This window comes from Melozone crissalis, unplaced genomic scaffold (assembly GCF_028551555.1).
Source record: "Melozone crissalis strain CALT ecotype California unplaced genomic scaffold, PUWL_Pcris_2 ptg000033l_1, whole genome shotgun sequence".
Lineage (NCBI taxonomy): Eukaryota > Metazoa > Chordata > Aves > Passeriformes > Passerellidae > Melozone > Melozone crissalis.
This window is the reverse complement of record NW_026535811.1, coordinates 14,339,326-14,361,960: the sequence shown is the minus strand read 5'-3', so window position 1 is coordinate 14,361,960 and position 22,635 is coordinate 14,339,326. Positions and strand designations below refer to the sequence as shown.

The window sequence follows — 22,635 nt, the reverse complement described above, 5'->3', positions numbered from 1 at the left end:
CAGCTTCAAGGGTGAAACAACAGTCCATGGCCATGGTAAAGTGCTGGTGCAAGGAAAATGCAAGAAATTGATGTCTGGACTGGAGGATGGGACACAGAGAGGGACTTTGGCACTGAACAGAAGAGAGCAAAGCTGCTCTGTTGCCACTCTTTTCAGTCCACACTGAATGAAAAGTGCAGCAGCCTTCCTCTTTCCAGAATGGGTGCCAGTAACACCAACTCCACAGAAGGCTGCACCACTAGGAAAAGGAAAAAACTCAGGGATAATTACCAGCAGCCTCCTACAATACCCAAATCGCCTGCTTCCATCTTCCCCCGTCAGGACAAATGAGAATGTCTCACTGCAGAAAGAGAAACCAGAAGGACAAGATACCCATCAGCCTCATTACCAGTCCCAGACATACAAATCCAATAAAACTCTAGTATTTCTGAATTTCCTATACACCCCTCTCAGAGTTCTGCCCAATCTTCTACTGTAACAGCTCTTGCATTTAATTAGCTTGATATAGAAATCTGTTTCTCATGAGTCAGGATACAAAGTACAGTACTTACCTGGCAAATTGATGGATGGGAGCCCAGTCCTTTGCATCAGGGAAGCAAAACTGGGGAATAGCTTTCAACTGATCTTCTGCCTCACGCATGAATTTGAATGAGCGCTCAAGCTAGCACAATGGAGAGAAGGAATGTTTCCAATTAGTCATGTGGGGATGGAATGACTTCAAATATTTTTCCTGTGACAAATGAAGAGGTGATGACAGAGGCTAAGCTTCTGCCTGGAAGATATTAAAATTTCTGTGATTCTGGCTCACCTAATCTTTAGATATCTCAAGGTAACTCTGTGCCCCCAATTCCATCAAGGCCTGTCTCTGCAGCACCTGCCTCTGCTATATTGTGCCTCTAATCTGGGACACACCTTCTAGCAAGGGGAAAGAGAACTGAAGTCTGAGGGGAGCTCTGGTCACATCCCTTTTACAAACACTCTGTCACACTGGCTCTGTGTTTCTCCCATTCCTCCTTCCCCATTTTGAGCTAGGCTATCACTGAAAGCTGTTCCTTCCCTTTCGGAACATGTATCTTCTCCCAACCATCAGTTATCTATAAAGAGGAAAGGGGGAGAAGGGGAATAGCTACATAAAAGTCATAGCCAAGGGCAGCAAAAGATCTAAATCAGCTGCTCTTCCAGGAGTGAGCAATACCATGACAATTCTCAGGCAGTGACTGAAGCCCTCCCACCATTTTCAGTGTCCCTCGATGCTGACACAGCAGAGGCTCACTGACACAACACGTGCTCAACACAGAAGCTGCAGCTCCTCCAGCGATCCAAGTGCCCCACACAACCCGAACAGACCTTCAGTGGGAACTGCTGGGTGACCTCAGGGATGTAGGCAGCCCCAGCCTGCTTCTTGTGCAGCGACACCACCACGAAGTACTCGAAGAGCTGCCTCTCCTGGTACTCGATCAGGTCCCGCTCCAGGGTCTGGTAGCGCGGCGCTTGCTTCAGCCGCGACTTCACGTGCACCAGGCGCTGGCTGTGAGCTGCAGCAACACACAGAGAGCCTGGCTTGCTCTGGCTCTGCACAGACTGGGGCATGAACCTGAAATCACCTCACTGCATGGCTTTCTCAGTGGAAAGCTTCTTTTGGAAGCTGCACTATAAATATTGACAGAGATGGGCCATAATGTTGTGCCATCACCCTGAAGAACTCTGGCAGCAGAAGGATTTCATAGATAGCTTTTACAGCCCAAGCTGAGATCCATGTGGGACATGATGTATCAGATAATGTCCAGCCACTCATCCTAGCACTCATTTATGCACTTTGCAAAGCCAGCACAGTGAGGTGATTGACCACCTTTGTCCAGAGGAGGCTGTGGGCAGCAATCCCCACGGTTTTACAAGACCAGCACCTGGGGCAGGCCAGGGCTGCGCTGTCTGAGTAATGCTGGGGACTCCCAGCTCCAGCACACAGGCTGGGCTGAAGGCCAACAACAGAAAACATGAGGAAAGAGGTGCCAGTGAAAAATGCTGGCTCATGCCAGTTCTTCCTGTGCCTAAATTTAATCTCTCAGTGCCATGCTTCTACAAGTTCACCAAGACAATGGGAAAACAAGCAAGCAGTAACTGCAACACACACATGAGCCATGGGACAATAAACATTCCAGCATGGAAAGTAATGAAAGTTGCCTGCTGAGAAGAGACAAGATGAAATTCCCTGAGACCACCCCCTGCTTCGTTTTACAGTTGCATCCCAAATTAAATCTCCATGATGTCTCCCTTATCCCTGCTACAAAAGAAAGAAAGAATTAACAACAAGTAGAGACTACAGCACATTCTCACAGCTTTGCTGTTTGGGAAGGTGGGTGGAAGTGCAACTTTTTGATGGAAACAACCACCACAGAGATGCTATAGGAACTCCAATACATAAGATATCTGCTTGGGAGACAGGACTTCCTGAGAGATGGGATATACTTGTTGGTCTTTTTTCTGGTGAAGTTGTGCCACTCATGGACTATTCCAGACAATGTAATTTAAGGCAGTCTTGAGGTGCCTCTCAAATCAGAAAGTGTAACAAACCCTGGGCAATTAACCCCCTGGAAAGATGGCTTAGAGTCCTTTTTCTTGTCACCTACTATGTTATTTGCTTTAGGGCTGTAAAGCTTTCAGAAGTGCTTTCTGTTTCACCAGGGACTTCAAAAGGAGCAGTGTCACAGCAGTGCTGAGTGCTTCTGAAAAGCTTGCTCAAGATCTGCACTGTTTATATTCTAAAGATATCAGAATTTTACTGCTGTTATCATGGCAGAGTTTGTCTTCCAAGCCTTCTCCTTTCCAAGGGTCAGCACTTCCAGCTCTGCCATGCAACCTCATGATTTACTGTGTCTCAGGTGATGTACAGTGGCTTGCATGCAGAGGTACCTGGCTGGTGTGTACATTTGGTGTAACACATAAACCAAAGTCCCAAATACAAGAGACTTGCTAAATCATCTCACTTTCCTATTTAAAAATAGGGAAGTCAACAGTTCAGCAAGGCATAAAGCAGAATCCAGCTGTAGTTAGAGCAAACAGCAAGTGCCAGAGCTCCTGTTCACACTTATGCAGACTTGCATAGTCACTCAGCCCCTGGTCTGGATCTGGATATTGTCCAGAGCCCAGTGCTGTTGGATTTGAGGTGACTTCACATGATCTCCATCATCCTCTCTCCAGGGAGTTCTGAGCTGCAGTTACAGAGAAACACAGGATGATGCACATGATTCACTATGGCAACCAGCAGCAGGCAAGAGTTCAAGTCTTCCTGGCCACATCTACACTGCCTGTCTCAGCTAAATGTGAACATGCTCTGTATTTTCACAACATTTCAGGAGGGCTGTGAATATAATCTCTGCACCATCCTGGTGCAAACCCTCTCTCCTGTCTGCAGCCTAGCCTTAGAGCCTGTCAAAAAGAAGGCACTGGCAGCAATTTTCAGCTTGCTCTTGCTAACATAGATAAAAGATAAAATACATACAGATAAAAGATTTCAATGCAGATGAAAGCAAGTGCATACAGTAGTTCTTGAATGGGAAGCTGTGCTCCCAAGGGGGAACTCAGCCTGAGCTTTCACTTCTAAAAACCTGCAAGAGGGTGAGAATGAGCACTCCCACCCACAGTGCACGGTGGCTGACACAGCTCATGCCTGTCTTTTCAGCTTGGAACTGAACTGATCTACTATCCAGATCTGATGTGCAGGTGAGTCAGGAAACTTTGGAATATGAGGGAGTTTCCATCTTCCATTCTAACTCTGCCAGGATTTTAAATATGCCCCACAAATTTCCAAAAGACAGCAATGTCCCCAGAATGTGCAGGGGCTAATTACCAGTACAAGGTTTCAGGAGAGTATTTTGGAGACCAGTACACCAAATAATCCTACAAACAAGAGTGAAGAAACAAATGTAGTGCTTTATCCCAACCTAGCCAGTGCAGGAGAGTTTAACCAGCAATAAAGCACATAGTGCCACTCTGTTTTCCTAGCTAGCCAGTCTGGCTGGTGGCTTTTCTCCCACAGTAAGCATGTGCTGAGGTGTCTGGACATCCAGTGCCATGCAACACTGCTTCTGCCACTCTGGTCACACATTTCTGACTCTGCACTTAGAGAAATCTCACTGTATTTCCTCAGTGTCCAATACTCCTCCTGGAAAGTCAGTCAACAAGGAGCTTTGATGGGAGCTGGAAGAGATGTTTGTTTTGGACTCTTGTAGCCCTCTGCCCACGGATTTTCTCCTGCAGCATTGAGATCTCCATGTTCTCCTGTGTTCCACGCAGAAACAAGGTCCTTCTCCAAAGGTAGAACACAGATCTTGTCCTAGGAGAGCAGAGTTCATCAGGAGCCATTTGCTCTCTCCACACATTTGCCTTACCTTTCAGCTTCTCTTCAGTGTCACTGTCTGATTCACTGTTTTCATCTGTAACTAGGAAAAAAAAAGAAAGTAAGGGGAAGATGAATTAAGGAAAGTCTATTTATAGCTGTGCATTTCTTATCACTGGCATGAGAAAGCTGGGACTGGCAACTTCAGGGGGAAGCAGTTAAGGTCCCAAGGGCCTTGTTCTTTTCAAGGGTGCACATACCCACAGATATTCAGCTTACCAACCCTGGTATCTTCCCATTCATTTAGGGATAAAACACCCAAACCAACAGCAAAATAAAATTTGCGCAGCCAGAAGAGTTGCATAAAGAATAAAATGCCAGAACAGTATTTTATCCAAGTTTGTATAAGCACAACACCAAGGTAAAATACTAATATGCAGTAGTTTCTGGGACATGGGATAAAACCAAGGAAAGAAAGAAACAAACACAATTGTCTGACCGAATAAGATTCAAGGTCTATATGGTCCAATGATCTATTTCTCTGAATGATGCTATAGGGAGGGGTATAAAAAGTCTGGGGTGCTTCCCTTGAAAGTTCATATAAACACACTCATCCACCCTGTGGCTGTCTATGCTTTATGAAATGGGATAAACACTAACAAATAATTGTGGGAAACAAATAGAGGTGGTCACTTTCTGCTGAATATTAAAGTGGTTTGGAAAAACATCGTGTGTTGGAAAGACACAATCTTAATTTTTATTGAGATGAGATGCTTAAAAGCAATTTCTCTGAAGTGTCTGAATGCTTTGGGCAAGTTGTTAATTGACAGTGGGAGGCTGAGAGTCTCAATCCTGCTATGATGGAGATGGTCCTACAGTCAGTTGCAGAAACCCTGATTCCCAACTGAGGCTTTTTGTTTATTGGGATGGTGACAGAACCAGGGCTGTTCCAAAATCTCCTGTCTTCCATTGGACAGTTCACTGAAGTGACACATTCCCACAAAATATTTTGAACTCAACAAATCAGAGTTTTTGGACAGAACATTCCTCTCCATAGCTTCCAGCATGTTCCAGAAATAAACATCAAAAAGAGGGGACATGTTTGGGGTGACCTATAAGGTTATCATGCAAAGCCATGGACTGAAAATGAAGCAAGAAAAACAGAAACCTTCCATTTTATCCAAAGGGCAGAGGAACAGCCCTTATCTTACAAAAAAAAAGAAAAAAGAGTGGAAACCCCAACTCAACGTTAGTCTGGACTGGATGAAGTGCTAGAAAGTGTCACATAAACCACTAAGGCAGTCTAAAGTCCAGGGCAGGTCCTCAGAAAGTCTTAGAGGAATGATGATGTGAAGCTCCTTTACCTTTCCCTGAATTGCTCTCTGTAGACTGTGACAGTCTCTTGACTCGTTTCTTTCCCCTCCGTGCCTCATAAATGGCATTGATTTTCAGCACCAGCTGCTCAGCAAACACACAAACAAACAAGGTTAATTTCTTCCCCAGGCAAGAAATTGAGCTAGAATTTTATGCAAAGTGCTCTTTATCCCAACCTTGGCCATAGTGAAACTGTTCCCTTGAGGGTGCAGGAGGCACAATTCCCAGGATCTATACTGCACTGCTCTTGCTGACTCTGGTACAGCAGAGCCCAGGGGAACAAACCCCTGGTGTGAAAGGCCACACCTGACTGCACTTCCACACTGTGCAGCTTTATCAGCTACACAGAGTCCACCTCTCCATACCATGATCCAGGGAGCACCAGAGGTTCCTTGGCAACCTGTCCTGGTCTGCAGGTTGGAAGCAGAAAACTGGCTGGAGGATGACTGAAAAAATTGAGAAGGACAGAGGCCAGTGATACTGAAATATTTTACACCAGTGGTTTCCTTTGCAATCCTGGAACTCTTCTGCTCCTAGCTGGCCAAGAGAGAGGACATTTCAGTGTGGGGCAGTGCTGGGCTCAGTGGCTCATTCAGTGCCTCTGGTCTCCCTGTCCATTCCTGAAGGGGAGGGGAAGTGCAGCAGGGCCATGCCAGGCTTCCTGCCTGAGCAGACCTGCCTCCTTCTCAAGGTGCCAGGCAGGAGCACTGGGATATGGCCACAGCATTCAGATTTATTCCATAAATAATTGGAATAAATTCAGATTCCAGATTTACATCCACGCATGTCTTGTGAGCTCAGGGTAGGACAGGCCCACCACCTACTTGGCCAGGCAACTCTGAACACAAATACAGAAGTGGGAGGCAGGATGCTGTGCTGTGGAAGTGCAGCCTTCACCCAGATGCCCAGCTCAAGCCTCAGGTGATGCTGCCCTTGACAAGCAAACCTCAGTTCTGTCCTGGCCCTGCAAGACTGCTCAGTGGCACTGTGGGGTAAATAAACACTTGGAATCCTCTCTTCAATTGACATAAAAGTATGTTTGAACACACAGACAGAGCTCAAGCCCATGCACAGATGTGAAGACATACTGGGAAAGAAACCCTAAACATTTGCAGTCTTTGGCTCATTCCTGAAAGGCTTAGGTACACAGAGAGGACATTCAAAAATCAGATATGCAAACATGAACACAGATCTGGCAACCAGGAAACAAAGAAGATACACAAACACATCCCTTTTTCCCCAAATGCAAACTGTGGGTTTGGGAAAAAAATCACCACAGACTGTCCCTGGTAGCCTCTGCTTGTCCTGCAAAGACCAGGATAAGCAACTGTGTTTTTCTAACTATGTTTTTGAAACATTCAATAGATAGACTGCTGCCAAACCTCATTTGGATTGAATACACTTCCTGCCAGATTTGAAAGAAAATGAAATTTAAATGGAGTAATGCTGTATCCAAGTAAGAAATAGGAAATGTTGCTGCAGAAAATGCTCATAACTGCAGACAAGTCCTTTTGTCACCCAATTGTCATTATGTTCATTGCTCACCTACAGTCACACCTTAAATTATAAACAGCCAGTGCATCAATCAGAACAAGCAAAGAACAACAGATTTCCAGAAGGAAACAAACACACAACACACAGACAATTTCTGACTGTCCCATCCAGGAAGCACAGAAGGGAGTATGATGGGGTATATCTTCTGCAAAATATGAACTGCTTCTTTCCTCTCTGACATACTTCAATTTCTATCTTAAAATTACAATGCCTTTTTTTTTTCTTATTATGAAACCTCAGATGGAAAAATAACTTCTTTGAAAGGTGCAGACATGTTTGTGTGCCTTCTCCTTCAGGCAGAAAGGGGGTTAAGCACAAGTCAAGTCAACAGCCAGGACAGCAGCTGCCTTGCAGGGATGCCACACACTGGAAACTCAAGAAAACCTGGTCTCATACTCACACTCCTGCCTGGAAGAAGCCAAACCAAAAAAGCCAAAGCCCTAGATTTACCTTGGGAATCTTCCTTCTCCTCTTGCCATTCTGAGAGTCTCCCAAGGAGAAGAAGGTGTCATCTGGACTGCTGGGGGTTGAGGGAGGGCTGACCTTGGACGGTGAGCCAGTCCCATCCCGGCTCAGTTTCCGTATGTCCGGCAGTTTGAAACTCCGCCGCTCCGAGTTTTGCCGGAAAAACGTGGGCTTGGAAAGCAACTGGAAACGGAGGAGAAGGAATGCATGACCACAGAACCTTGTGGGTCTTTACTCCATTGCTCACACTTCATATCAGTAAATCCAGCCACAGCACTCAGTTGTCAAAACAGCCTGAGAGTGCCCATGGATTTGTGCACATGCAGGAAAGCCATGCAGCTGCCAGGCTACATCTTGGCCAGCAATTTAACCAAGCCAATTTCATTCCAGAACAGCACACAGGCTCAGGGGTTGGCCAAGAAGCTCTTGCTCCAGTGTGGAAAAAAATCTCCCAGGGTTTGGGTAATCCAGAGGTTGGGATTGTAAACAGGACAAGACTAACCAACCAACCACAGGCATTTGGGATAAGGAGCAGCTAGCCAGGAGGGACAGAGAAGCAGTGAGAGCAGGCAAAAAAGCACTGCCAGTATGGCTGCTGACAGACAGGAGCCAGAATCAGGTATTTCAAAAGGTACAAGAGATGCTGTTAGACAATTATGGAGACTGCTTTCCTCCTAAACTCATTAGCAAGTTTGGTGGGAAGTACAACTGAAGATATTTAAGTAGCAGAGTGAAGTTCCTAAAGTCTCTGACCAAAAATAGCATCAGAGAAGTAGGAAGCTAAGCTCCAGATAAAGAGGGGCAAACCACTTCTCACCAGAAAGATGCTCAATAAGAACACTTTTTATCTTCTCCTACAGAATTTCCCAGTAGTACTGACAAGGTAAATTGCACCTTTTGTAGGAACAGAATCTGCACTGCCAGAGGATGTATCTGGCACTGAGAAGTGTGGGGGAGAGTTATCCAGCCTAGCTCTGAACAATTCACAGCAGCACTGTGCCTGTAGCTGAGGCAGCACCACCATCTGCCTCCACCAGCAGACACACTCAGCAGTTATGAGTCACACCAATTAATCCACTCAGGTTAGCTCAGGTGTCCCTGGATTTGGCAGGAGATGCTCAGGTCACAAAAACGTTTGCCACCTACAGAGAAGTCCTGTAAAAATGAGGCTGTAGGGAGTCTTTGCATTGAAGAATCCCATTCTGCACCAGGGATGTGAGCTGTTACATCTATAGTAGTCCTGAAAGTCTGTCCAGACCCATTCCCCACCACTGCAGCCTGGCCAGGCTCTCCACAGGATGAATGCTGCAGCTGCAAACCCATCAGCTGCCAAGAGAGCTGCAGAATTCCTTTTCTGACTGATGCACATCAGGGCTTTTAGACACCAACACACAGCAGGGTAATAACACAATGACTCCTGTTCAGCTCTCCTGCTGGGAACAGTATCTCTGGTGAAAGGCATTCCTGGGCAGCACTGCAGCCCCCTTTCCACAGCTCATGTGGGAAATCTGGGTGCACAGGTGACTGCAAATCCCTCTGAGGGAGATCAGCCTCATCCCAACACTGACACACATGGCCCCTTGCTGCTCTAGACCTGACTAGCAACAAGGAGAATGGATTGGGAACCACAGAACCATTTTCACTGAATTATCCAAAGACACCTTAGTTGCTGATTAAGCTGGTTGGAAAAGAGCAGCATGTCAAGGAACACTGCACATAAAACTTCTGAAAATGCTGGATAACAGCTCTAATCATAGTTGTTACTTGGAAAGCATGAGAAAACCCTTTGGCCAGGAAAGCTGTGTTTAGATCCCTGCTATCCACTCTGGACCCATTTATTGCCAAGACGACTTTGGCTGTCATGCTGTCCCTGCTGTCCTAGCTTGGACTATCTAAACAGGCAACATGAATCAACCAAAGCAGCTTGGGAGGCTGAGGGAGCAGGGCTGCCCTTGGTAAACCCTGAGCTCTGAGCAGGAGATGCCAATCAAAACTTTACCTCTTTTGGTTCCATGGACAAGGAGGAAAAAGGCCCCAAGCTGTGAGCTGGGCTGTGCTGGGGACACCCTTCTAGCACTAGCTCTGCACCCAAGGGACTGGCACTGCCTTATTTGCCAGCAAATTGTCTCATGGAGAGAGCAAAAAAGGCTCCTGGGGGGTGGGGGGTGTCCTGCAGAGGCACCTGGGCACCAGCATGGGCAGACTGCACTGCCCAAGACACTGAGACACCAAGGCTACTGCAGGCCTTGATTGCCCAAATACTTCCATGCCCTCTTTGAGGGGAGGAAGGTCGTCCCACACCACCAGGGAAGGCAATCCTGAAGTGAAGAAAAAAGTGAAAGCAAACAAATGATTTATGTTATGGGATGCTGGTTTGTTTTTTACCTCACTGAAGGGCAGTAAATCCCCTCTTATCACACTGTACCCTGTAGCAAAAGACATAAAGGAAAAATTCCTAACATGAAGAAGGTGCCCACTTTTTCCACACAGCACCTGGATTTCACCCAAAAACTCTCTGGAGCAGAAGAGGTGGCCACTTGAATCCAAGTACCTTTGTGGGAGTCCCGGGTACAGACGAGGTGGGGGATGCTGGGAAGGTCAGGACACATTTCTTCCCCAAACAGCGGCTGTTGGTCTCAATGTCTTCATAAGGGTTTTCCTTTGAGGGTGGATCTGCAGCAAAAAGCCAAAAGCAAAAGATTCTAAGTGCAGAAAATCTCTGAGGTTTGCCATAAAAATCCGTTTTGGGACCCCCTGATCTTCTCCCACCTCCCACATCACACATAAAGACCTGTTCTCAAGCATTCCTGCAATTGCTTCATTCTCTCCATAGCCCTGGAAGTCCAGCTGCTTGCTGGGCAGTGTCCAAACCCTGACAAATGCAGCCATAGAAACTTATCAAAGATACTACAGATGGAAAAGACCCTGCAAACCCCTAAGTTCATTTTCCTGCATCCAGAAGAGCTGTAATGTTCTCATGCACATTAGTTCATAACTACATTTCCTTCTTTCCAGTCCTCTGCTTGGAGTTCCTCAATGAAACTGTGAGCTGAAGCATGGTATGAAGGTCCTCTCTCTGTTTAAGCCCCACATTTAGGGACATGACATCTGGTCACCTCTTACTTGGGGCTGAAGTGATGCCCTGCTCTTGGGCTGACTGCAGGAAGATTTAATCCACACTCTGAGCATGGATATCTATCACACAATCCAGGACTTCAAACATGTCTACCAATCATGGAGACCTCAGTCTCACATGCTGTACTTTAGAAAGAAGGAAGGATTAAGCCACTCAAAGTCAGGGTGCTCCTCCCCTGCAGAAGGATGGCAGGGAGGGCATGTGGCACACAGCCCACACCTCTGACATAGATGCAGATTCCTTTCTTCCCAGTAATTCTGGAGATGAGGCACACAACTAATTTGAGTTTTGAACACCCAAAATTGTAATGAACTTCTTATATCCCACTCTTCAGCAGTACTAGGGAATGTAAACCTAAGTGTGTTCACAAAGAGCACAGTTCTGACAAAGCAGGTTGTGACATCTCCACCCAAGCAGCTAAGAAACCACTGACAAAGGCTTAGCCCAAGCACCTGCACAGGCAAATGACACGCTATGAGCCTTGTCTCTTCACTGCCCTCATTTCATGCCACATCCCAGTGGACAGCTGGGACCCAAAGCATCTGCCCTTCTCTTACTGTCACACAATGCTTGGCTGAGAGCAAAGACTGGAAGCCAGGGGTGCTGCACACCCCTGCAGCAGGACTAGTATTGGCTGTGGGATCTGTCTCACTGGTGCACTCCCACCTGCCTGCCCAGCTGGGGCAGGAGTGCAGCTGAACTCTGCAGACAAGGACAGAAAGCCAAATGTTCCCCAGCACTGTCCTCTCCAGTAGCTGGTGGCACCCAGTGCTCCAGAAGGGAACCCAAATTCACCATGGAGAAGGCGCAAGAGGGTGTGACACCAGCAAAGCAAGGCTGCACTAACACTTGGTCAGCAAACATTCTCCTGTCCCTGAAACTGGCTCCACTTTCTCATTTCAATCTTTCAGTATTGAAAATCTACTTCAGCTGTCATGCAACTTGGAAGATTGGAGAAAAAAAGAACAAGCTTGGATTCTGCTGCTTGTCCCATTCTCAAACTGTTAAACAAGTCCAATTAGCTTCAGCCTAGAAGAAAGAAAACAATTTCCCTCTTTTTTACAAATCAACCTTGTCATCCATCAGCCAGCTTCCAACATTCCAGGTAAGCAATGGTGAACAGGGGAAAAGAGAGTGCATGAAGGAAATCTGTGTGACTTGCTGGGAACTGGAACCATTATTCCAGCAGCAGCTGAACCAAGTCACACATATGAGTGTGTGTATGTGTGTGCTTGCATGTCCTGATGGGCACATGTGATTGTCTGTGGGCAGCAGCACTGTCCTGTGGCTGAAGTCTTGATTCCCCCTCCACTGGTGAGGTTTTCACATGATGTTTTTCTTGTGGATTAAACTTGTCTGTGAACAACAAAACTGCAGCTTTTCCTTTTGAGCTATCCCCATCCACCCTTTTCCCAAGCTTCCATGGTAACACCACCAGGATTGCAGGAACCAATTAAAGATCACTGACTCCAGGCAGGGCCTTAACATGCTGCAAGAAAACAAAAAACAAACATGCTCTATTAGCTGACAATTACCTATTACTTTGTTTTCTTCTAATCTTTGCAAGTAAAAGCTGGAGGGGAGAGGAACTTCAGGCTGATATTTGAGTTCCCTGCACACTTGGGACATGGGGGTGTGCTTGTGTTTGAATAGATGGATTTGCCTTCACAGCCACTCTGTAATGCTATCCATGTTATTCCAGCTGACAAGGTGACCCTTACTCAGTGGTTTCTGAGACCTCCCATCATGGCCCAACACAAAAACCTCACAGCAGCTGCTTAGACACTCCCTGTTCCTTTGGCCTCCCAAGAGAAGAGAAGAAAAAAAGCAAACACAAGGCCCTTAGCTCCACAAATGAGGCCAAAAGCTTCAAAAATGTCAGAAAGGATGGATTAGAATTGCCTTGTCTGCCATTAGCCCCAAGGGAACACAATTCCTTTCAGAGTCTTTCTCATTAGGTATGATCAGGTTTTATTCATATCAAAATAATAATGCCTGGCCTGCTCCTGAGAAAGTGCAGCTCCTCCTATGCCCAACAACCACAGAGCACCTTTGTAGGATTACAGCAGCATGGAGCTGATGCAGCTATTCCCTTCCTAATCTGCTAACCTCTGCCAAGAGATTTACACAGCACCAGCCTACAGCTACTAAAACTCATCAAGGCTTTTTCAAGAGGGACATTTCTATGCTCCATCAAAGGCCACATAACTCACAATATTAAAAAACACTATACAAATGGAGAGGGTTACAGGAAATAGTGTTTAAAATGGCATTGATCTGACATTGAAGTTAGAGAACTAAATAAAACTCAATTTCAAAGAGCATGAGACCCAGTTTCTTAATTGAAACGGTACCTGAAGCCATACACAATCCTATTCCTGAGCTGCGGAACTGCTGACTTCAAGGCTGTTTTCAGACTGCTCGCATTATCTCAGCAGTGACAAAATCACCACAATGGACAGATCAGAGCTGTGAGAACTAATCCACAGGACAAAAGGAAGGCAGACAAGATATGCCAGCAAAAACTAAAAGCTGCTTCCCATATGCCTCAGGTTTATCTTTGAAGCTGATGAGCTTTGAAGTCCCCCCGTCCATTTTTCTTATTACTTGCCAATAATATGCGCAAAACGTGTCCTGGTTTACATTTGGATAACAAACACACTTTATTCAGCACCTCTGCTGAATGCCTGTTGACCAGGAGTCCCTGCTGCTCAGGACTGGCAGGCAGCTCCCTCCCCTGTGCAGGGTTCCTACCCAGGATGTCTTCATAGACGTTCTCCTCAGATAAAGTGCGTGTGAGGGCCAGCTTGGTCTGCGCGTACCAATCCACCCGGCCGTGCTCGGACGAGGACTGCAGCAAGTCTTCAAACTCATAGGATTTCCTGCACCACAGAGGGGGGGGAGGAGGGGCAGAGAGGAGAGTGATGCAGTTAACCAGCATTTATAACCAAATTACAGCTAATTCTCTTCTCCAAAGTGCGACACAGCTGGCAAAATAAATTGCTGAGAACGTTTGGCTGTGTCATCCCATATAAAGCATGAAAAGCAATACTGGGATTGGCTGTTTTTATCAGGCATTTAGGGGTGCCACAGATAAGCTGGGTTGTTATGGCAATAGCACACTGTGGAGATGCAAGTGTGAAATGGCACATCCTGGAGCACTGCACAGAACCTTAGGACATGAGAGGTCCCGTTTACTGCACAGATCCCACCCACAGAAAGTGTTAGAGGGCTCCAAAATCAGCTCTCTGAGCAGCAGAGAAAAACAAAACTTGCTTGTGGAATGATAGGAAGGGTAAAACTGTGCCCTCCATGAGCAAACCTAGCAAGTTTTGATTTCCTTTCTGCAACGGAGCCAGGAACTTTTAAGTGACAATTTATCCAGAGGGCATTAGAAAAGCTGTGTATTTTATGTTCTCCACCCCAAAAATGTGTGACAATCATGTGGGAGGGGATAAAAGGCAAGCAAGCACTCCAGAAGAATATATACACATCAGATTCACTGAGGTTTACTATGGGCAGTGAAAATGCTGCACTAGAGACTACAGATTATCATTCCAAACACTGTTCCAGACCAGCTGTGGTCATTGTGTAATTAAGTAGAGTTTCTCCTAAGAAAACCAAAACAAAACCCCAAATCCCTCAATTTTAGGCTTGAAGGTTAAACCATGTAATACAGTGACCTTAAATCTGCCATTTAAATCTGCCATAACTTATCCCTCCACAGTTACCCTGTGGAGCAGTGCTGGCCACTCATACATTCCCTGAGGGCTGATTATGCTGGAGATTTTCAGCAAAAAGGGAAGATTTGTCTCTCTCAGAGAAAGATGGGAAGGTGGCACTCCACCATGAACACCAACAGCTCCATGAAACACACCCCCAGTACCTGTGGTCAGCGTTGTTCTTGTGCTTCCCGCTCCAGAGCCTCCTGCTGACAGCTGATGGGGGGGGAGAGGAGGGCAGAGGAGGGGGAGGAATGGATGGCAGAGGGGGTAAGTTTCTTTTATTCCTAACTGCTGGCACCCAGTCCTCTTCCCCCTCGTGTTTGAAAGTCCGCCGAGGCTTGGGCAGTGGGTTGATGAAGGGCTTCTTCTCTGGCACCCCTGGCTCTGTGTACACATTCTCCACCGTGCTGTGCTTGGATTTCACATAAGAAGTTCTGATCTCTTCTAGAGTCCCAAAAATCGGCTCACTGATGTCAGAGTCCACGCCAAGAGGCCTTTTGTTGAGCTCAGCCCCACACACACCCTCATGGCCCTCAGGAGCGGCATGCCCTTGTGCTGCCTTCTCCTGCAAGCACTGTGGGGAATAGTAAGTACCAGGCAGCTGTGGCTGCAGCTCTGCTGAGCCATCTTTCAAAGCCTGCTCTAGCTTCTTGACCTGACTAAGCACTGAAAGATTCTCCTTCTGGACCTCCCACTTCCCACCTTTCACTTCCTTGCATTTTCCAGGGCTGAACTCCATTTCCTCATCCTTCTGCGCTTCCCCTTTTCGCTCTGCTGCTTGCCCTGTGCCTTTCTGAGCTCCTGCTTTCCGCTCATTCTCTTTGCCCGCCCCTTTGCACTCCAGTTCCCAGCTCATAAGTCTCTTGGCCTCTGCTTTCCTTGTCACCAGTGCTTCCCCACTCATCTTCTCAGTTCCACAAGGCATCTTGTGCTCCTCTTTAACTCCTGCCTCATCCTCCCTGCGAGGAGCAGACTGCGTTTCCTTTTTCCCTTCCCATTCTGAAATTTTGTCCTTGATGCTGAAGGACTTATTCCTCAAGCCAATTTTTCCAGGTGACCATGTATTCTGAGTGCCTCCTATCTGTCTCTTGATGATTTTACTGTTTTCTTTGACATTCAGATCCACAGATGGGTCACTGATGATCATTTTAGGACTAAGCATGTTCTGCTGAAAGCAGTCGAGCCTTGGATCCAGCATCAAGTTCTCCAAGGCTCCCAGTGGGTTCTTCACCACAGAAGAAACTGGCTCAGCTTCAGGTGTTGAACCCAGGGCAACAGAGGAACCTTCAGAACATTTCTCACTCAAAAATCCACACAGAGGTTTTCCTAATTCCTTCACAGCTGCTGTATTGTTTTTATCTGCAAGCTTGATCCTGCATATCAAAGGCAAAAAGGAAAGAAATATTCACTGCCATTGCTCATCCTTGGTTTACTTCATCAGCTCCTCAGGCTTTACTCATAAAGGTGATGGCAGAGGATGCTCAAACCAAGCACTTGACATGGGCCTAAAGGGGAGGATGCCCAGGGAAAGGTCCTTCTAGCTAGAACATACTGCCCTTCTCTCGTTAAAACCAAGATGAGGTTGGAAACTGAGCCTTTCTCTGTGGAAGAAGTAAGCTGCAGGTTAGAGAGGGATTTTTTATACATCAGACATGCTGACACCAATGAGAGCTTCACCAAAGTGTGTGTGTGTGTGTGTGTGTGCAGAAGTGCAGCAGAGCTTTGGACATCAGCAGGCATTAAGTAAACAAATGCAGAATGGACCACCTACAAACAACAGCAAAATTACTGCTGTTACACAGAGGAGAATGCATGTGGTACATCTGGCATTCCTGTAATTCCTGCTCAGAGGATCTCTCTCAGTCCATCCTAATATTCCCCAAATGCATATTGATGCCCAAAGACTGCACTTTTATTATTCCATTTGTAGGGGCTCTACCATCCCAGTCCACACGTGCACTCAGTCCCCCCATGCACTCAGGCACAATCCCCCAGCACCCAGAAACCAGATTCAACATTCTCACATTAAACATCTTCACTGTTTAGGTCCAAAGTGCAACAAAAATTCCAAACACACTTAATCTAGAGATTTCCAAGTGTGTGAAACCACAGTATCAATGCTGTGATATTTTGTCAATATCCTGCTGAACAGGCAGTTATTCCAACACAAAATGTTTCTGAACTGAAGCACTTGGCTACGTCTTTGAGGTTTGCCTGGGCTTGGGAAAGAGCACCAAGACAACACAAGGTAATTACTGGGATGCAAACCCATATAATTAGTCCCATTTAATCACAATCCCAACATTAAGATTCAACTTGGGAAATTGTCCCATTAACTTAAACGTGTCAATTGTGCCTCTTGCAGAACTGAGCAGCCTTGTAGGAGCATCCCTGGGGATACCCTGTGTGCTGTCAGGCCTGGAGCTTTGTCCTGCAGCTAAGCAGTGCTGGCAGCCATGGCAGACTCGGTTGTGGTGCAAACTGAGTGTGGGACAGGTTTTGGAGAGGAAACAGGACCTGAGCCACACCTGCTCTTCCTCAGCCTCACAGATACTTCACTCCTGGCTGGGCAGTGACACTGTGCTTTGGTTAAGAGCCGGTGCTGTGAGCACCACCAGCTTTCCCAAGTTGGGCACCACAGTGCCACGGTGGTTGGACCTCAGAGCAGAAGGGACCCTGCAAAGGATGGGGACAGTGGGGCTCCTCTGAGGAATCTCCAGGCTTAAAGACTTCCAGTGCAGGCAGGACAAACATTGGCAGAGATATCATCAGCACAAGTGCTCTTGCCTTGGGGCAGACCTTTTCCAACACTGTGAGTCTGGAACACTAGAAACCTGACTGGATGATTTAACACACAGAATCACAAGATGGAACCTATGGGGAGTGTTTTAATGTGGGAGCAGAGAGGGACAGAAGGTTTCCTTCCTTTGGTTTCCTTTGTGTTAGGGACAATAAAGACAAACAAAGCACAGTGGAACATGGCAAGCTCTCACCTCTCACCAGACCTGCAGAGAGCACCCCCAGACGTGCTGCTCACATCGGCCACCTTGCTTGCTGTCATCATGTCAGCACACAGCAGGGCAGCAGGTCACCTGCAGACAGACACAAGGAAGAAGCATTGCTCTCTGCTCAGCATCCTTCTCTTTTCCTTCTACACACACACACATTTCTCCTTGAAATCCAGGAGAGGACCTGCAGCAAGACATGACAGCTGTCTAAAGACAGCCCAGGCTTCCTCCCTGCTAAATGGGAAGAGGGGTGACAGCAACATCCCTCAGAAGCCCAGGGAGGAGATGACAGTTTTTGAGGGCAAAAATTGTCTTTGACTCAGCATCACTTGCTGCACCTTGAATTAAATATGGAGAACATTTCAAAAAGGCTTTTATTGCTGTCAAAATCTCCTCAGATTTAGATTTTTTTTTCCCCTTGCAGAAGACTAAGCCAAAACCAATTTTATAACAACCTGTGCTAAGGCCACAAGTCTGAAGTGGCTGCTGAACATACAAGCCTGTCACAACATTTGAAGCTTGAGATAAACAATTTAGCCTGAAGAAAAACTTGGGAAAACATTTTAGCCTGAAGAGACACTGCACTGCAGCCACTGGTCTTCTCTCTGGTGGGCCACGTTAGCCTGCTACTGATCTCATTTCAGAGGACAACTCCTTGTGGGGATAAGATAAATCATTCACAAAAATGAGTCATTCTCCTTGCCTCATGATTTCTAGCACTCTTGGAATGACTGTCTCTCTCTTTGAGTGCCACTGCTACCCAGTCAATGCAACAGACTCCATCTCCATTTTATTGTGCTGCAATGCTCTTTTTGATAAATAGAAAATGGAAGAATTACTCAGTTACTCTGCAGCACCATCTCTGCTCACTTATCAGGGTGGTCAGCCTGCTCTAAAGCACTGCAATGACAACAGGCTCACCACCTTGTAGGCAATACTTGGAAAAGTCTCTCGGGTATCTTCACTGGCTGCTGTGCCAGAGGCTGCCCTGCCATGCCTGGCATTTGACAACACCAAATGCCTCTTGTCATTAAAAAAACACATAGCCCACCACACCAGAAACAGAAAAGAACAAAAGGATCTCTCGTTTCCACTGTTCAAGTTTTTGGGCAGAGAAAGGAAAAAGGGGGGCAGGGAGAATCAGTTTTGTTTGTTCACAGTTTTCTCTCCCTCCTTTTATTCCGTACTGGCAATGTTCCTGAGGCGAGGAGTGAACTCTGGGTCAACTCAATGTGTACACACTCGGGGCAGCTCATTGCTAACCATTTAGCAGACTCTCTTTTCCCAGACAATAAACCCCCTTGGCTTCTCTCCCTCATTAGTAACTGGAACAAGCACCCACTTCACTTCTAGACACAGAGCAGCTTTGCAACACTGTCAAGAAACTTTACCAGCCCAAGGACCAAAATCTATTCATCTATCCGTTAACTGTTATGGATTGAAAATAATGAAAAACTAACCATGCTCGTGGCCTTGGCCAAAGAATGACTCACCCAGGCAGCCAAAGCAGATTCCTGCAAAGCTGCAACACAGTCTGCTCTGCACTTGGTTTACAACATCCCTAGAGCAGGGATAGTCTCTTCACTCAGCACTCACTTGGTGCCTTGCAGCTGGTCATCACTGCCTTTAGCGGTGAGAAATACATTTCTTGTGTCCTCACACACAATCCCTGCGGCTCTGCTGAAACATCAAATCTTCACTGGGGATGCACTCCTCTGTCTTCATGAGATCACCCAGTTTCCCCATCAGGAAACTCCATCTCTCAGCCTTTTCCAACAGCCCATGAACAAGCCCTGTTTGAAAAGGAACATCTGGGTACCAGCAGATGTGTGCTGATTCTCAGCACAGTCAGCTCCCTGGCAGGCCTCCTGTGGGACAGGCCAAAGCAGATCATACAGACTAAGAGGTGCACTTGTTTCTTCCTCTGTGGTGGATGGGACAGACTCCATCAGCCCTGGTTTGCAGAAGTGAGCCACAAAGCAGCAGCTGAGTGCTGCAGGAGTCTCACGGGAAAGGAGCAGCACTGCCAGCAGCAGATGAGCGTGACTTGGAGCCAAGGGCAGAGGGACGTCTGTCCCCTGCAGGCACAAGTGTGGCTGGACTAACCAAAGCAACACACCCATACCAGGCAGATTAAAGGGTGCTCCAGGAGCTTCCAAAGCACCCAGGTACCTACTGACACCTCACTGACAACACACACTGCTCAGGGAGCGAAGTCATCCCTAAGAGATCCACGGGCAGCTGTGCCTTCCCTCTGAGCAGCAGAGCACACATGGTGCCCTCAGCATCACCTAGAGGATCGCTGCAGCACATTAGCTGGTTCTGCTCAAAAGAGTAAACATTTATCCAAACACATTAGGGGAATGAGGGGAAAATAGTGACCTCTGGAATAAAACAGCAGAAATTAATACGGTACCTCTCAGTAAGTCCAACAATCAAATAATTTCCTGGGGCCAAGCACAAGCCCAGATGAGCTTCAGAGGTGATATGATCATCTCTCCCAATAATAAGATCACTAGAAATAACTTGCAGGCCTGACCCACAAGCATTGCCAACACCCCAGCAGAGGAACTGTGATGGCAATGATGGAAAATTGCCTCCAGCAGACAGAGAATATCTACTTTTGTTTTCCAAGTTTTGGCTCCACAAGACACCCAGAGGTAACACAACAGTTCATTGTAAGGGCAAAGGGAACTCTTGTACCTCCTGACTGCCCACATCTCTCCTACAATCAACTACACCCTACCCTGTCTGCTGGCTCAGGCCCTTTGAGCATCTCTGTGACCTGCTACAGCTCACTGAGAGTTTCTGACAAAGCAGCACAAGGAAGGGGCCCAGCACAAACCCAGTCTGCTACAAGGGAGGTAATGAGGTTGTGTGCACAGGAGGGCAGAGGGGAGAGAGCAGAAAAGAGTTTGTGCAAGGCTGGAGAAGGGAGACCTGCCAGGGGCTGAGAAGTGTTATCTGGAAAGCTTTGCTTTTCTGCCTCATGAGCAATGGGACCAACTGCCTAGAAGAAACAAGCAGGGCTGAGTTCTGTTAGCAGGAGACCCAAGGAGGACATACACACACCCATCAAGCTGGTACTCTTGGCAGGTTGCTGCTTTCTCTACAAACCACACAAGAACTTTCTACCAGCAATGGGAGGCACAGCCCCGCAGAACCAGAGCCTGAGGCCACTGCACCTGGCACTACATGCTGGAGCAGGACATCAAGGCCATGAAAGGGGAGAGAAGATACTGAGCACCATTTGGAGAACCTTGCCACTGCAATTTATTCCCTGCCATTGTTTGGGGGAACAAAGCAGTCGTCTGATAGTGTTTCAAAATTAAACTGGGAAAGGAAGGACAGGGGAGGAGGTGGGAGGAAAGAGGGAGGGAGCTCTCAAACCTGTTGGCTGGGCCCTGGGAAGGATGTGAAGTCTCCCAGCAGAAGCCTCTCGGCGTATCTCCCACATGCACCCGGCCTCACAATTCCCAGGGCCATGTGATAGGGGCTTCCTGCTACCAAGTGAAGGGAGACCTACCCCGACCTCTCCCTTCCAAACAGAGTTCCTGCCTGCTTTGTGTTCGCAGAGAGGCGTTTGTTTACTGATCTATCATTGGCATGCAGGAAGCAGCCTTGACATGAGCTGTAATCATCTGTCTCCAGCAATAGCTGTTTGGCTTTCTTCTAATTTAAGTTTTCCTCCCGCCCCCCTTCCCCAGTGCCCTCTTCCCCACTTCCGATCCAAGCGCTCTTGGAGCGCGCACATCTGGTTCAGGGCACGGGATACTGTGTGATGTTTCCAGAGCAACCAGTGAATAAAAGAGAGGCACACTCCCACCCTCAGAGGGCAGAGAAGGCTTCCAGAGGAACACCTCCAGGGAGAGGAAGACACCAGCTTTGCCCACTGCACTTGGGGCAGCCACCAGATGATGACAAAAGCCAGGGCAGCTCAAAGGCCCTGCAGTCCATGTCACTGGAAATGCACACAGCCAGCACACAGGTCACACAGGGAGCCTGAGGTCTTGTCTCTGAGGTCAGCAAACCTCCCAGGCCTCCTTTCTTTGCAGTTTTGTTTATGGGGAATAAACCAAGCACTCCTCGAAGGTGGTTTTGGGTATTACCCTTGCTGCCTGTTGGAGGCCGTATCTCGCGGTTTCCTCTGCTCTGTTTACTCTGCACCTCCCAAAAATTTCATCCATGTTCACATGTGCTGCTGATGCATATGAACAGCAAGGCTTCACAGCAACAGGAACAACCTGCAGCTGGTCCAACTCTCCTCCACAAAGAAAAACAGGCATGTTTTTCTTTTACCAAAATCTGGGTAACTCTGAGCAGCCAAAGCCTACAAGTCACATCTCCCTGCTCCGGTGCTTTAGACAACAAAGGGTGCAGCATAGAGACAGCAACAATATATAACATATATACACATATAAAGAACAGGAAGGATGCCAAGAAGACAAAACACTAACAGGAAAAACATGAGTAAGGGGAAACCAACAGTTAAAGCCTTCAAGGCTCCCTCCCCCAGCCCCTGCTCTGTTTGGAGACTGTTTTCCTTTGGGGGAAGCAGCAGGCATGAGGATGCGTGCCTGTGCTCACACACACACACACACACACACACACACACACACACACACAGCCCCAGCAGTGTCCACATCCCCAGCAGGAGCACACTGCCTTCCTGAGGCCGCTGGCAGAGTGTGACCTCAGGCAGGGAGCCCCTGCTCAGCAGGGAGGACACAGCCAAGCAGGGATGCAGCCAGAGCTGAGATGGGCACCAGGAGAGGCTCCCTTGGTGAAACGAGATGCTTACAGTAGAGGAGTCCCTGACTGGAGGTGCCCAACACCAGCCCAGCAGCAAGGCACGCGTTTTCTCAAACTTGAGCTCCACAGCACGTGCCATGAGCCCTCCCTAGCTGACAGCCCAACAGCTTCTCCTCAGACAACTTACACAAAGTCCTCTTCTTTCCTCTCCTGGTCAGTCCTGCAGGTGGGCCGCCTCCACAGCAGCAGGGCTTCTCAGAAAGGATCAATCAGCTTAGTCATAGA

At 47.4% G+C, this 22,635-nt stretch overlaps 1 protein-coding gene across 2 annotated transcripts in view; it reads right to left on the bottom strand.

Annotated features, from left to right (window-relative positions):
• The window catches only part of DENND2A (DENN domain containing 2A), a 59,066-nt gene that overhangs the window by 17,924 nt on the left and 18,507 nt on the right, over window positions 1–22,635 (bottom strand). The window contains exons 2-11 of one of the 2 annotated variants that reach the window (XM_054282059.1): window positions 17,584–17,682; window positions 14,752–15,963; window positions 13,620–13,747; window positions 10,281–10,402; window positions 7,715–7,912; window positions 5,701–5,794; window positions 4,389–4,439; window positions 1,348–1,535; window positions 552–661; window positions 271–340 (exon numbers count right to left, since the gene is read on the bottom strand). In XM_054282059.1, the coding sequence (XP_054138034.1) occupies window positions 271–340; window positions 552–661; window positions 1,348–1,535; window positions 4,389–4,439; window positions 5,701–5,794; window positions 7,715–7,912; window positions 10,281–10,402; window positions 13,620–13,747; window positions 14,752–15,963; window positions 17,584–17,654 (2,244 nt within the window). In that variant the 5' untranslated portion in view covers window positions 17,655–17,682. The remainder of the gene's footprint in view (window positions 1–270; window positions 341–551; window positions 662–1,347; window positions 1,536–4,388; window positions 4,440–5,700; window positions 5,795–7,714; window positions 7,913–10,280; window positions 10,403–13,619; window positions 13,748–14,751; window positions 15,964–17,583; window positions 17,683–22,635) is intronic. The other variant, XM_054282060.1, reaches the window with a different exon arrangement.